The sequence below is a fragment of the Bactrocera oleae genome, chromosome 6 (assembly GCF_042242935.1).
Source record: "Bactrocera oleae isolate idBacOlea1 chromosome 6, idBacOlea1, whole genome shotgun sequence".
NCBI classification, from domain to species: Eukaryota; Metazoa; Arthropoda; class Insecta; order Diptera; family Tephritidae; genus Bactrocera; species Bactrocera oleae.
The window spans coordinates 56,452,960-56,469,413 of NC_091540.1; the positions used below are offsets into that span (position 1 = coordinate 56,452,960).

The following is a 16,454-nucleotide window of genomic DNA, read 5'->3' on the forward strand; positions in this document are numbered from 1 at the left end:
TCTTTCTTTAGAGGCTCTGCTCTTGGGGTTGCGTAGTGTGCATATAATTTCGAATATGCATTTCTTGGACTCATTTAATTTTTTTTTAAGCATAAAGTCATCAAATTTAGTTATGACAATTTCGTTCAAATATTTCTTCAACTGACTGACTTGGTTGCAAACAAGGACAAAGTGCGTCACTATATAAGTTCATTACAACACACCCACATACACACACATGTTAATATGGCGAAAGGATGTAGGAAATAGGCAGCTATAAAAATAATTTGTGGCTTTATTGGGTTGTCATTGTTGTTGCGCCCTCGCCCTCGCCGGCAACCCTTGTTACGCTCTTCCGCTTGAGAAGATGCACAAATTTTAAAGCATATCTCCCTCCCCCCACATTTACAGTTCACAAATTTCTGCCACTAAAATACTAAAATTACACACATACACACACGGTTATTCATAGATACATCCGAGTAATTTCATACTTGCATATTCGTGACTTTTTACCACTTTGGATATTTTAAGAGCAACGCATTCTATTTATTTATTCAACTCAGCATTTTAGTTTTGGTTAATGTGTTTTTATTTTCATTTATATTGCTTGCTATAACTCGTATTTATTTTCATTTCCATTTTTTATGTAACGAAAGTACTTGAAATTTATTTGTACAAGTATGAGTTGTGAGGGGTACGCGTTGGGTGTACATTTCGCGCTAAAAAATCATTTACTCGTTAATAACAAGCTACTAATATGAAATCATTACAAAGAGCGTTGTATCAAATTCCAGTTAACCACTTAAATTTTCTTATTTCTGTTTCTGGACTAAAAAAAACTAACAAAACTTTTTGAAAAGCGTACAAGTGCTGAAAAATCCTCGACTCAATAAGAAGAAAACGTTTTTTGAATGAAAATATGTTTGCGTTCTTCTTGGGTAATGCATTTGTTGTAACGGTTCTCTAAAATTTATTTACTGTTTAAATATTATGATACTTAGTGTCCTTTAAAATAGGCCTTTGTTTTCATCTTGATCTCATTTAACTGCAAATTGTCTCCTGAACCACTTTTAAGCTCTGCGAAAGAGTGAACAGTCGCTGGTGATCACAATCTAGGGAATACGATGGATAGGGATTTAGTTCATAGTATAATTCACGGAATTATAAAAAAATGTTCCGAAGAGTTGTCTTCGTGAAAGAGAAATTTTTCCTTCTGCAAACGAGGGTACTTGGCTTTGATCTCAACGTCTACTACTACTTTTATTATTATTTTACTAGGTTCAGGGTAGTCTATGAAAATAATTTAATGTGAATCCCTAAAAATACGCGCTAAAACCTTTTCAACTGTTGTGTTTTGAGGGGCTTTGAACGGCTCTCACTAGCGTACCATGTTTCATCCATTATCACAAATCGACGCAGAAACTCGTCCTTTAAATCAATATTCAAAAATTAAGATACACATTTCGAGCAAAGCTTTTTCATTTTAAAAATAAGATTACCCTTTCTTTCAGTAGCCAATAACGTTAACTAACTAATTCACCCAACAAAAGCTCACGATATTTTCTGTCATCTTGTGGCCTTTCGAACAATTGGTAGTAATGTTATAAAACCTCAACGGTATTTTATTGTAGTTAAGGTTCATACTCTAAAATAGGAATAGTTATTTTTTGTTTGGCGCGATCTCTCGCTCAGACCAATGACTTTTCAACCGATGTAATTAGTCCTTGTTCTTTTATTTTCTCTACATAATCTTTCGCATATTTATTTATTTTTACACTTTGTTCCAATAACCAAAGAAAAGTTGCAAAATCAGGTAGCGACATTTGACAAATTCTTCATATGGTGTTGAAAGTATTGTTGTGCCGGTAAGAAAATTAGCTGAGGTCCAAAATTGTTTTTTTTTTTCTCTCCAGGGTTGTTATATTATGTCATACTCTAAGCTTCGGCCTTCTACAATTCCTTCATTATTTTACAATTTAATTGCAATAGAACTCGTCTAACTTCTGAGTGATTCGAGAACTTCGAAGCTTTTACTATTATAAACAGCTTCGAGAGCTTTGGTGGAACAAATCTCCTAACTCATTAAACTGTGTAGATTGTTAAACGATGACACTTCGTTGATAGAATGTTAACTGAGATTAATTGTGGCCAAATGTATACTTTGCATATTCATGAGTACGAAATTAATTTTTCAAAATTATTTTCATACATACCCAGCCTTTGACAGCCTCACAGCATTCGTGTACATCACAAGTATGTATTTCGATATGTGTGACATTGGTTGATTGCATTGCAAAGTCAATTCGAATGCTTGACGTATTTAAGTTGTAAACACTTGTAACGCCTTAACGGGACTGCGTACGGACATGACGCAAATAATTTATCTTTGTACCGACGGGGAGGACCCGCTACCCTTAACCCTCCGTACACAGTGGTACTACTGATGAGCTTTGCTGATAACGGCATTTGTCAGCTCTGAAGCATTTAGCTCAATTGAGTTTCAAATTGATGTCACTATTATCAGACGATTTAATCTAAATGGTCGCCCTTATGAAGCATGCTTCCTTGACATTTTTAGCGCATAAATTTATTTACTTTTGCTTTTTTTGCTGCTATTTTTGCTCTTTCGGCTTGTTCGCAACGCTTAAACAGGATCGAGCAATTAAGTTGACAGCGCCGAGTGCACTTGGTGATATATATATATACATATGTATGCATGTATGCTTTATGTATGTGTGCCATGTCATTTTATGTGTCTATTTGTGTGCTTCCTCTTCATTTTTTTTTTATTTTGGCACTGTAGTTCGCCACAATTGCATATTTAAGATTTACGACGAGCTGCTCGTCGCTCTGTGGGCGCTTGACATGGGTTGGCAATGTGAAAATGCTATTAACTAAACGCTCATAAATAAAAATAGAAATTTCTATCGATATGCGTGAATTCTATTTTGCCACACACGTACATACATACACACGCACGCGTGCGTACTGGCAACATTTGGTGGCAATGCGATTCGATTTAATGTTTGTGATGCGCCTTTTAGCGTCGCTGCGCTTTTGACTGTGTGCTTGCAAAGAGCTACCCCGCTGCATTGCAGGGGGTGCCTTGTGTTTATGTATGTATATATACTACGCAGACAATTCGCACAACCCCGCTCGCGATTAACAGGCGAAATTTGCTATTTGTAAAGTGTGTTCGATAGTTGCCACACTGACATACATATTTGGATCGAAAGTGCGAAAAATCGTTAACTTCGGCTAAACTGAAGCAACATATCCTTCACAGATGCTTTTCTTATAGCATAAAGTGGTACAAAAAGATTTGTATCTTTATTTTGATCGGTCAGTTTGATTGGCAGTTATACCTATACTATAGTGGTCCGATCTTAACAATTTATTCGGAGATCGTAGCGCTGCTTTGAATAATAATAATATTTTGTTAAGATATATTGTCAAATTAAAAAGATTTCCATACAAGGACTTTGATTGAAACAGATTTCGATTCCAGGATTTTCGTAATGGGAGTATCAGATATACCTGACCACTATAAGGGGCAGTTGAAAGGTTTAGTAAGACGAAGTTCTTTCTAAAAATCTCGAATGGTCACTGGATCGAAAAACGATGGACTCAAAGTGCAAGATTATAGAAAAAAGGTTTATTCCATAAAGCCTGCATTCTAGTAAAATTTCTCATCACATTTTTCACCAAAAAATTTGCAATCACAATATGTGAGCTACTAATACGTTTGCTAGCTATAAAAGAGCAAAGCGGTCACAGAACGCTATTAAGCCAAATTTGACAAAAAAACAAAAAAATGCTTATCCAATGACAACACACTGGCTTACATCTCTTAAGACGCTTGTGTCAAATTAGGCTACGAACTGCTACTACATACAAGATATTCTCCAGGTTTGGAGTTATTTTTGCAACCAAACTTGAAAAAGCGACTTCGAGAAGAGAAATTTGAGTCGAATGAGGAATGAGCGGCACGGAGGCCAGCTTTACAGACCTCCAGAAAACATATACATTTTTTCAGAGGAGTAAAAGGAGTTGGAACATCGCTGGATCAAATGTATCGAAAGTATTCCAAAATTTTCGTTTTTATATTGAAGACTAAGCACTAATCGGACCGCCCTTGCAATTATCATTCCACTTTTAGTGATTTTTCCTCGTTTTTTATTGTTACTTGAAAATCAGTAAGAATAACTATGTCAAAATAACCTGAACCAATTTTATGGTAGTTATTGTAAAACATAGTATAAAATAATCCTGCCTTTACTGGTTACCAGCTCGGATTCGTCTTGGTAACGGATTAGTGGATTCGACTTCAGATATCCTGTAAATCCTTATATTATTTTTTTCAGTGGCAACGCTTCACATAACACTCAACGTATTCGTCCCTTGGCGGTCATGTCGTAAAGTTTGTAAACACGACTAATGCTCTACATGGGTGTTGATAAATAAAGTTTACTTATTGAATCGCTGCTACACGCTTGATTGCGCACTTAGCGGATGCGTTGACAACAATTGCATATACTAGAAGAACAACAACAACAATAGCAGCAGCAACAATAAAAATTGTCATTTGAAGTCAATAGAAGGAATTACACGAGCAACTCACTATCTACTCCTCGGGAGGGTGAAGCCTAACATAACTGTCAACTGACAAGATATCCACGAGCAAACTTGGATTCGTTATGCTAGTGAAATAAACCAGAAACTACTTGTGCATCGATTTTAGTTCTGGTTTCGTTTCACAGAACATTGTGCCGAGCTGAGCAGAGCGTAGCAGGGCAGGGCGGGGCGGGGCGTTTTATCGAGTATCAGCGCTTGTGAAATGTGACTAATGTAGTTAAGTTGCTTTACGCGAATGGCTGGCGGAATTAGCTATAGTTGGCAGCTATTGTAGCAGGATACGAGCAAGTGTGGCTTTTATTGGTATTAAGTGTATCGACATAGATGCATCTGTATTTGTCTCCAGCTACTTGACTCCCTTTAGCCACTGTGGTAATATTGTCTAGCTCATATTAATTCCAAACTGTCATATTTAACATGATTCATGGCGGACACAGTTCAATGGTGAATGTTTCATAATCTTTGCAATTCACTTAGACGTAAAGCAAACTATTCAATGCACATTACTTACACATATGTATGTATGTATGTGTGTATGTATTTGTAGTTGTGTGCATACATGCACCCCCTTGAACCGTTTAGCCGTCTGTTGTGATTTTTTGCAAATCTCAGTTAGACAAGCGGATTTATGAATTCAATTTTGCTAATGGATAAGGCCTATAATGTCAAAAATCCTTCCAGTGACAAAGGAAAATATTAAAATTAATGTAACACAAATTCTTTAATGTAAATACATAGGTATATGTATGTATGTACATATATATATTACCATAAACAAATTTGTAAATAACCTTTATGATTTTTCTTAATTAAAAAAAAAAAATAAGCAAGTCAATAGGTATGTCGGTATAAGAACTAGCAAAAAAAAAGAAATAGAAGCTTTTCCTCGACAAATAAAAAATTTTTCCATACAAGGACTTTCGATCGATCATGCAGTCCTGTTTCTGAAGCGGGCGGTTACTGGTGATGAAAAGTGGATCACTTACGACAACGTCAAACGGTCGTGGTCGAATCGCTGTAAGCCGACGCAAACGGTAGCCCAGCCAAGAATGACGGTCATGAAGGTTTGGCTATGCCTTTGGTAAGATTGGCAGGAAATTATATACTCTTAACTCGGACCTGTACTGTGTTAAGCTTTGGGATCTTAATTTGGAGGTTCCTTTGCATCCACCTTATATTTTTTGCGAATATAATGGATTTCTTTTTACTAGAAATTATACTACGTAGACTCAAAAACCACTTACCTACCGTATTCAGCAGATTTTGCAGCGAATACACATATCTCTTTTTTAGACTCAAAAAGTGGCTCATTAGAAAAAGATTTCACTCAAATGAGGAGTTCAGGATGGAAACTAACCTATTTTGCAGTCATCGAAGGGTTATCGATAAATCCGGTATTGAAAGGTCGAAGGATCGTTAAACAAATGTATTACTAGAAATGGAGATTATGTCGAGGAATAGTCCGAATTTTTCATTAAAACAAAATTGTTCTTTCATAGATAGTGTAAAGACTTTTCAGTTCATATAGTATATATATACAGCTTCTATAAATTAGGATTATTATTCCGAAATATAAACACAGTAACTACCTTCGAGGTAAAGTTGTTAATGAATTTATGTATCTATGTATATATTTTATTTTAAAGTCTCAGCTTGTTTCCAAGATAAACGTAGGTCGAAATTTGCTTGTCGGAAAACCAAAATGGTTATTTTCAAACCGACTTTTACAATAATTGAAATCATTTGAAATATTTATTCGATAAACAAACGCGAATATCTGATATATTTCATGATTAAGCAAGCAAATAAAATAATAGAAAATATTAAATGATTTGAACGGAAACTAAGAACGAAAGCATTATCTGCAACTCCAACCGCTACAACATCGTCAAAAATTTATTATTTTCAACAAAATTTATATTATTGCGAGCGGCCGTTATCCTCAATATCTTCCATAAAAATTTAGTCATCTTGAAACTGTATAGTATCTAAAGCTTTTTTTATTGAGAGTCATCAAAATACTAAATATTATATCATAAAAGCGTGTATTCAACGAGACTACCCTGCAAGCCACCTAACGATTATGTCACGGTTAATTACCCAACAGCGCTACCCGAGATTTCTGTTAAAGTTTCTATGAGTTTTTCAAAGTGGAATTGACCATTCTAACCAAAACTCTTGGTACGTGTGATCGTGCATGCCTTACTTACGCCAAGGCCTTACCGTGAAACTCGGTGTGTATGTGTTACCGCACCAAATCTTTGAAAGTATTGGAGTTTCAATAGCCGTGACATGCTGGGTAATAAATTATGTCAGGAAAATAGATTTTGGTATGGGACATAAGCATTACTGGCCTTTGCCATCTTTGAAATAAAATATTATATATATATCGCATAAGATATTTACTAGAGCTATTTTAGTTGCACTCGGACTAATATATTACAATATCTTTATACATAGGTAAATAGGAAAATATGCTATAGTGGAACGATCTGAAAAATTTGTTAGGAGAATTTAGTGTTGTCTTCGACAATATTAAATACCAAATTTCGTCAAAATACCTTGTCAAAAAAGTAACAAAAAAATATTTCCATACAATAACTTGATTTTAATCGTTTAGTTTGTATCCAATTCAATATCGGAGGTTTCGACAAATGAAAGAATGTTTGCAACACCCAAAAGGAAACATGAGAGACTCTATAAAGTGTATATATAATATAAATGATCAGCGTGACGAACTGAGTCGATTTAGCCATGTCCGATGTTCTTTACTGCCAAAGAATTTGTTAATTTGTTTGCAGCCATGCAAACTGAACGATCGGTATCAAGCGCTTGTATGGAAAATCGTTTCATTTGACGAGTAATCTTCACGAAATTTCGCATGAGTTATTATTTAAGACAACAATGCATTATCCAAAGAAATTGTTAAAAAAAAACTAAAAACTGAAGGATCGGAATCTATTGCATGCCAGTATTTGGCGAGATATTTGGCAGATCGGATCACTTTAGCTTACAGCTGCCCTTAAAACTGAACGATCGGAGACAAGTTCTTGTTAGGAATCTTTTGTATTTGTGAAGGCTGTAATGCTTCGTGCAACCGAAGTTAACGTGTGTTCTTGTTCTTTTTTCCGAAGATTCAACTTTGACCTCTTATATTGTAGTATCGTTCACGTAGGCTTGACCGAAAATTGTTATACGCCAACGAAAAAAGTGTAGATTATGTTCTTGTTTTTACGTTTTTAGTAACTTGCAATTTCGAACTTCGAATGCAAATATGTATTTCGATTTTAGACGCTAACTTCAAAAAACGGAAAATTTGCTTTTTTACTTATGGCTCAATTTCTTTAGAAAAAAATTACCCAGCCGAGTACTGTACAGTGTTATTTCGGTTAAAAGTTGCTCAGAAAAGTTTGAGAATTAAAATTAAACTCCGAATCACATTGTTTAACAATTAATTATTGTTTTTTTTTTAAGGTAAAGGCAATATAGTTTGAAGGCACTTAATTTGTGAACATAATCAAATAAATAATGTTCATATTGATTAACTACAAATACGAAAGTATATATATTATGTTTACATAAATTTATGCAGGTTAATTGCAAACTTACCCTTACTTTAAAATCTGCTTAATCCATATATTTTTATAAACCACAGTTAAATTGAAAAACTATGAAACATTTTTAAAATACTAGCACGTAATTCAAATCGCAGCCGAAATAAAGGAAAACCACGCACTTATCACAAAAATCAACCCACTTTGTTGGCCACTTCGTTTATCTAAAGCAAAAACGGCGCTGATTGGCTGACAGCCTATGCCTCCCCAATGTATGCGCTGCAAGGCAGCCATGCACACACACACATGCAAAAAAAACTGTTAGATATGCTTTTAAGCTATTTGCCTTGCGCTAAGCATATCGAGCTGCGATTGGTCGTATCTATTTACATTTTATATAGATGTACAGTTATGTAAGTATTTAAGTTGTGTATGTGTTTGCACGCATAATTTTCGTTGTTTACTATATATCTAAATAAAAATATGATAATATATACATAAAGGCTAGGTACATACATATATTGATATTTATGTGCTCAAAGGCTAAAAATACAAAAGTATTTATGAGTATATAACAAATTTTCATATACATATATATATAAATATGTGCATACTAATTAAATACTATCTATCAACTCGTTTTACATATGTGCTAAAGTATATAAATACATTTATGTTAAATTATATAGTAAGTACACACATATGTAAAGCAAAATCCTCAGACAATGTATTTTGTTTTTATTTCTTTGAAACAGTAGCTTTTTCGTGGTCCAAATTGTCCCCTCATAAATTTTGCCAACCCAGCAGTTTTGTATTTTTTTTATGCGAAAACTTTTCCGACAAGTCGGCGCCATTTTTGCCGCATTGCTGATTTCTTTTGTGGAATCGCAATTGTGTGGGAAAACTTTTCACAGTCGAGTGTGAGAAAACGAATCTGCGTTTGGCAATGTCATCAGAAATCAAATTGCCAGTAATACTCGCACACACACACACACATTTACTTTTTGATTTACATGAATATTATAATAAACTATAAATTTCTATTGTTACATCTTAAATTAAATATTAGAATATTTGACACTATGTTTATCATATATACATGGAAATAATTCTGAGAAAAATCGGTTCTGCCTAAAAAATAGTCAAATTGTGTGCCATAAATAGTAGAACCGCTTCACTGATCAGTTGAGTTATCTACACTCGTATTCAATTAACTCGCATTCTCCGGCCTTGAAATAAATGGCAAGCGTTCAAACTACTTTTAGCGAAGCATTTTCTTGACAGAAATACCCTTTGAGATTTGTTATTGCACCACCAAAAGCGACCAATTTCAGATGGATGTAGGTTTAGTGATTGATTAAAAGCTTTGAACAAGTTTCTACTTTCTTGCAGCTTAGTGTTCCAAATACACCATCTGATCCGCCAAAAAAAAAAAAAAATCTTTATTATCACCTAATCCAATAATTCCTCTAATTTCATATATACTTGTTATAAGCATTGGCTGGGATCTCAGTGCCTTCCCCGAATGATTCTTAATGGCTTCAATGGACTCATATCGCATCCGCCGAAGCGGAATTTTCAGTTAGAAAATAGAAAAAAGTACCCAGGAGACTGGAGACTGGCAAATATGGTGGATAAGCGATAACTTTTGTATAGTGTTTAACCAAAAAATACAGTTACAATCATGCTGTGCAAAATCCATATTTTTTGCCCACAAATCCTGTCGTTTACAACGAATTGCTTCAACGACCAAATTGTATTCATTATTGAGTGTTTTAACTTGTGGAAAGGATTCATGAAGAACCGAGCCACGGTAATCAAAGAAAACGATTGGTATTACCTTGATTTTTGACCGACTTTAACATGTTTTTTTTTCGATTTCGGCTCATTTTTGGAGCGCCATTCAGTAGATTGTTGGACAGTTGCGTCATATTCAGACTACGTTGTCAAGCATCTCATTTGCGAAATCTAGTCGAGTCGTTGTTGCAAAAGATTCAGGTCTTTTGGTACGAGTCTAACCATAATTGACCCATTTCATACATGTTGAAAGATGTTGAGTCGATCCATAAGAGATGTTGATATCCTTTGCTATCTCTCTGATGCCAACACGACGATTTTAAAGCACTGTTCCATTAAGGTTGTATAAAACTTAATGGACGAGTCCGAGTCAAATTTAATGAACAGTTTATAACAGACAGACGAACGTAAGAATAGTCAAACATACCAGAAATTGAACTTTTTGAACGCTTTGAAAAAATTCGGTTGACAAGTTGGATATCAATTTTTATAGACAATTATTAACTGGATTGCAATTAAGTATTTTCCATATGAAGGACAGGCATGAGACCACGACATACAAGTAGATATAGAAAATGATAATATAGTTGAATCCAATCCCTCACTGAACCTTCGCTAATATTTGTGGTTTGCATCTTAATGATAACCCTTAAATAATGGGACCGAACACAAGAGACAAGCCGTATTTTTAAACATACTGCCGTTGTAGAAAACTGAGGTTTATGTTTCTGTAGCAAAGTAGTACAAAAAGTTTAATTGCTATCTCCGACTGGTGTTATTTCCAGACATGCTTTGTACTCTATGTAGGAAATCCCTGACAAATAGACGAATCGACATTCTACAGAATGAATAATCCTAAATATGGAATAATGCTGCAAATCGTGGGACAAAACTCTCCAGAGAATAAGATATCTCAACTCAGAGATACGACAACTGGATTTAGCAAAAAAGGGCGGAATGGGAACAGCATCTCACTTGAAACTGCCCCTCTGGTCTGAGAAAGCTGCGTGTAACCAACGAATCCCTATCTAACTCAAGAAAGCTTGATGCAAATGTTTAATTTGAATTCGATTCTTATGTTACGTCAACCTAACGGTAGTTGGTCTCTGCTGAGTTTTTTTAAGTGCGTCAACAAAAAGTTGCCATATCGCCTGATATAACTTCTTCCTGCAGTGGTGAAGAGGATTGAGGTATTACTCTTTCAACCTGCAACCTGCAAACACCACCTGAACATGGCTGGCAATTAACATGCATTCATAAATTATAAGTTAATGGGCTGCTAGATGCACTTGATCTTTCAGGATAATACTATGAAATATCCAAGCTGTTAACAGTCATCAGTGGTATTTTCAGGTAAAAACTCTAAAGGTAAAAACATTAAACTAGGGATTCTGCACACAAGACTCTCTATTGAAGTTGGAATCACCTGAAATATATTACCGATTTTATTCAATATTTGATGCAAGATTTCACCTATCCAGAATCCCCTGCGAAACTATTCTCTAACATAACGAAGGAGGACAAAGAGAACATATCAGTCTGTGACTTCAAAACTTCGACTGTTAACACTTCATAATATTATACTTCAAGTAACTCTTGATATGGTTAGTCGTGTGTGAACTCGTTGCATACAGGACATATATTTGGTATGTCGGGATCGATTTTGGATAAATAGAAGTTTAACCTAGTGCAGTACTCAGAACGAAGTTGCATGAGGGTCATTCTGGATTCGCGAGGTAACCTAGACCAGGTTTGTTCTTATGACAGTCGAGCCTACGTAACCAGAACACAACTTTAGATGGGTCCACAATTTGTTTATCAAGTTGTCACCAATCCTTCTTTCTATTTTTCCAAAGATGGGCAAGTCTCTCTTTTCCACACATTGAAAACATTCAAGCTGAAGATTCTTTATCTATTCCGGCAGAAGTTGACAGTCTTTAGGATAGCTATTCGTATCATCATATATCATTAATGTCGGATACAATCTGGATGCGTCCCCATTATATAGAACCGACTATTATCGGAATGGTCGTTATACAAATTGTGAAACTTTTTTTTTAAACACCGCTATTTTGTTCTGGTAGAAAATTTTATTTTTAAGCTTTCATCCAAGGAGAAAGACGAAATCACTGCAGCAGTGGAGGATCGAGGGAACGCGACAGTCGGTTCTAAGTAATTGGAACGGACCCAGATTTTTATCCGGCCAAGGACTATCAACTCGGCACCGTTCCTCGAAATTACGTCAGAAATGAATCTTACTGCGTATTCTTAAAGTATGTATAAATATCCCCGTAAAATTTTAAATAATTAATAAAGGTTTTTTTTGAATTTCTAGAAATCGCCTTTTGTAGGCTTTCATGTGTCCTGTTAGATGTGTCCTTAATAAAAAAAATTTATATTATCAAAAAAATATAATTTGTGAGAGAATAGAAAGGAATACTGACTAAAATTTTCAAACAATTTTTAATTTTTTTTTTGTAGATTTTATTATAAAAATTTTATTGAAAAACGCAATTTAAATCAAAGTTCCATGTACATAATCAACTTAACATACATCAGTGGGAAAGTCTGTTTGACTTTCTATATCCCATCAGACTGGAATGATCATATGTGTAAATCAACATTTACGACATCAAAATAAATTAAGTAAGTTTCTGCACAAATTTGGCGAAATAGAGAAGTTGCTTGTGCTGACACAAATGGAAAGAAAATTTTGGAAAAGGTCGATAGTGAAAGGAAAGTAATGAAAATATAAGGGAGAGAGAGAGAAATCACGTTGAATTAATAATTATAATTAATTATGTTAGGCTTCTAACATTCACATAGAATTATGTACTTAATTATATCATTAACGGACAAAGAGAACATAACACAAAATATTAAACTGCAATGAGAGAGAGCAACAAAGAAATGCAATGTTGTATATCCTTTTAAATAACTGTGAAATACACAACACACTGATACGAAACATTTGTTACAAACTCATTCCAGTTTGAACATTTTCAATGTCAATGATATTTTTCACAATTCATTTACTATTTGTTTATAATTTGTATCTACTCCTTTTTAGACATATTTTAATTTTACACACTTTTTGTTTTGTTTTGTTCTCTTGGTATACAAATTGTTCATGGAAATTTTACGAAAATGTTGCTATCATTCTGCAGCTGGTATATGTCACACAGAATGTAAAGGAACATTTCATTTAAGTTAAAACGAATTGTTCGGGACATGTGTAATAAAAACGTTTTACATGCAGAAAAAATACAAATTCCACATAAATCATATTAATTTTCTATAGTAATTCGGTTGTTCATGAATTTGGTTTAGTAGAACTTCTTCGCTTGAGCTTCACTGCGACTCCTGAATAAAATAATAAAAAATTGTCGTGGTTAATTATTTGTATAAATAATATGTAAACAAATTATTTTACACTCACTTGAAAAGTTGATATAAAAACACAAGTATCAGTTGCACAACAGTCACGCTTAGGAACAAAGTTACGCCAACACAGTTACCTGTTGGACAACCCGTTTGCGCCTGTGGCGTGCCCAGTCTACAATTAAAAGAAAAAAAACAATAAATAATAACAAATTGATTTTTATTTATGCAAAATATGACACTCACTTCTGCCCAACATGCGCCATGCCCTGTTTCACCTGATTCATGCCGTCTCGCATCTCAGCGATGACCGATTGTATATCGTAGCCGGCTGCTTGTACTTGTGCTGTGGGCGCACGTTGTTGATTTTGTACGATGGTGTCGGTGCGTATTTGAATATCACCGATTAACGTACGTATCTCACGCGCTGTCACCAATAAGGCATTCTGATTTGCAACTATAAGATCAACTTCAGGTCGTGTAATTGTACCGCTGATTGTGCCTGTGGCAACAGGTGGCACACCGGCACCAGCAGCACCACCTACTTGTTGTACCGGCGCACCAGCACTTCTCGATACCAGCGATAGTGTGTTTTCTTGGCGTCCTATTACCTCATCTACTTTGCGTGAAAGATCACGTAATTGCTCGAATATCTGACTTTGACCTTGAAATATTTGACGCAATTCACGTTGATTTTCCGATTCAAAGAATTCTTCCCAATCATCATCGTCTTTAACCTAAAATGAAAATATTTTAAAAAATTTAATTGGTTTACGTTTTTGAAAATGATTCAAATTGTGTAAAAAAATAAAAATAAAAATTCAAAAGTCACACGAAATAGCCAACACAACAATATCAAATCATTGTTGCCGTACCTCATCAGGATGCTCCTTCTTATACTCCTGCTTTTGTTTCTCCAACTTTTCTTGATATTCCTTATATTCCTGTGTCAGCTTTTCAGAGTTCTCTGGAACTTTTACAGGGTCTGATGGCACTTGACCGGGCGGATGCAGTGACGTTGTCAAGAAATGGAAGACATCATGATCATCAGCCAAACCTCCAGTCGCCGCGGAAAGACCAAAGTAACCGTTTTTGGGTAATTGCACACCGTCCGTGCGTAGACACATTTCATAATCCTCATTATTGTTCGTCATACCATTGTGGAAAAATACAGTTAATACATTGTTATAGTATTCAATGCGTGCGCGTGTCGGGAACGGTTTGTTGCGGAAGTCACGCAAACAGCCAGATAACAACTGAGTGGTGCCATCGTTTGCATGATCAAACTGTTTAGTACCATCATTCACCACAGCCATAATATAAGGATTATTATGTTTATTGTCATTATCGAAGGAATCAAAAAAGATGCCCAAACCATTCCAACGGTCCGAAGAACCAAACACAGCACCATTATAATCTCCTTTTTGTGTGGAATACCACAAAGCCAGACCATCAGCACCAATACGCCCTCGACCGGATACTCGGAAGACTATCTCCACCTCCCACCAATCGAAGTTCGTTGGCGACTTTGTCCAGATGGCACCCTTTTGTGAACGCAATGACGGCGCAACTCGTACACTTTCCGCACTCGCAATTGCATCTGTAAATTACTCTTTTTTAATAAATTTGTACATCTCATAAACGAAAGTTAAACAAACAGCGCTTATTTAAGGGGTTTCAAGATCATATTTTTGGAAAATTCGCTTAGCAGTTGGAAACTTAGTGTCCTACAACTTGTAAGGAGTCGACGGACGGCAATATCGAGTGCCACTCTGTCATTAAACATGCTCCATTGCATTCACACTTAAGCGAATCGTTGCAAACACAGCTGAGATAGCAGAACATCTGACGTGTCGCCCCACTTGTCAAACGCGTTTGCTCCACTGCCAGCAGTGGTTTTTTTATGCCATTCAAGCTGTCACTTCATTTTTGTTAGTGTACTTACTGCCTCCGTACTCCCAGAAGGGCACAGTGCCATCTTTCTGCGCTAAATATGGCGGCTTAAAGGAATATTTATACTCGAAACGTCGATGCACACCGGCCAGATGATTATTCACGTTAGCTTGGACATGTTGTTGTTCCCCTAGGATTAGCAGAATCACCACAATTGGGAGAAATCTACAAGAGCGCAGTAATCCGGTAACCAACATCTTTATTTGACACATACACTATTTTCTTTTTGTTTCGCTTGAAGTTGGCTGCTCATGCCAAAGTCAATTCAAGTGTTGTAAAGAGCCAAATAACGATTGGATACTAATGGAAGGGGATTTTGTTTGGGATTATATGCGTTGCTCTGTATACTCTGAGCGAATTTACTTGATACCGTTGTATAATAAAAATTTAAAATAAAATTTTGAGAATATTTTATATACTCTTGTTTGTCTGAAGCCATCTCTTGGTGAATTAGGAGCAATTGATTGCAAAAAGGAAGAAGTGATGGAGACAGGAGAATATCGGGAACAATTCCTCCTAAGACCGGTGCTGTGCAACAATTTTTTGCAGAGTTTTTTATCCAACAATTCACTACAATCATCTCTGGGCCCCGGTTATCTCTCTACCAGCCTGAGAATATGGATATGTAATGTCCACTAACATATTCTTTGTTATGCCATATTTATGTATGTAATTGTAGCTTTGCTGAGTCCATTTGCACATCTCTAAACTTTTCAGCAAATGTTTGTTAGAGTGTACCCAGCGTATCATCTAACACCTATCTCTAAAATATTTCATATATGTGACGCTTACATGCTTTAATAAATCTTTCCGACGTTACTTTAAGTTCAAAGAACAATTACTTCCTCATTGATTTTCCCTGCCTCCAATAATACATATATTTAGTGTGCTGTTGTTGTTTTAACGGATAACTAAAACCCTCTTCGGAGGAATGGTGAGTCAGTTGTCATCTAGTTTATTTGAGAGTAGGTCCAGGAAACGAGCTGTCTCGAGGGGGTCCTACATGAATACTTACCCATGCTGAAATAGTTAGATCAATCCTCGAGAAGCATAGCAAAATAGGTGTTTGTTGATAATGGTGATTCGGCAATCTAACCCTGTTTGAGCCGGTAAGTGTTGTATTGTGACTGTGATCTTAATTTCCTTTTCAGA

General features: G+C 35.5%; 1 protein-coding gene across 1 annotated transcript; it reads right to left on the bottom strand.

Annotated features, from left to right (window-relative positions):
* Positions 1-12,428: 12,428 nt before the first annotated feature.
* ergic53 (protein ERGIC-53) lies at positions 12,429-15,531 on the bottom strand. The gene is made up of 5 exons (XM_014233334.3): positions 15,295-15,531; positions 14,225-14,949; positions 13,596-14,086; positions 13,408-13,524; positions 12,429-13,331 (listed from the first exon to the last, which is right to left on the bottom strand). The coding sequence occupies exons 1-5, from the start codon at positions 15,512-15,514 to the stop codon at positions 13,295-13,297; spliced, it is 1,590 nt and encodes a 529-aa protein (XP_014088809.2). The 5' UTR covers positions 15,515-15,531; the 3' UTR covers positions 12,429-13,294.
* Between the last annotated feature and the right edge of the window lie 923 nt (positions 15,532-16,454).

Excerpts from the sequence above, each read along its gene's own strand:
- ergic53 (XM_014233334.3), bottom strand. The coding sequence starts at position 15,514 with ATGTGTCAAATAAAGATGTTGGTTACCGGATTACTGCGCTCTTGTAGA. Across the intron at positions 13,525-13,595 it reads ATGGCGCATGTTGGGCAGAA|ACTGGGCACGCCACAGGCGC; the intron begins GTGAGTGTCATA and ends TTTTAATTGTAG. Across the intron at positions 13,332-13,407 it reads TTTTTATATCAACTTTTCAA|GAGTCGCAGTGAAGCTCAAG; the intron begins GTGAGTGTAAAA and ends TATTTTATTCAG.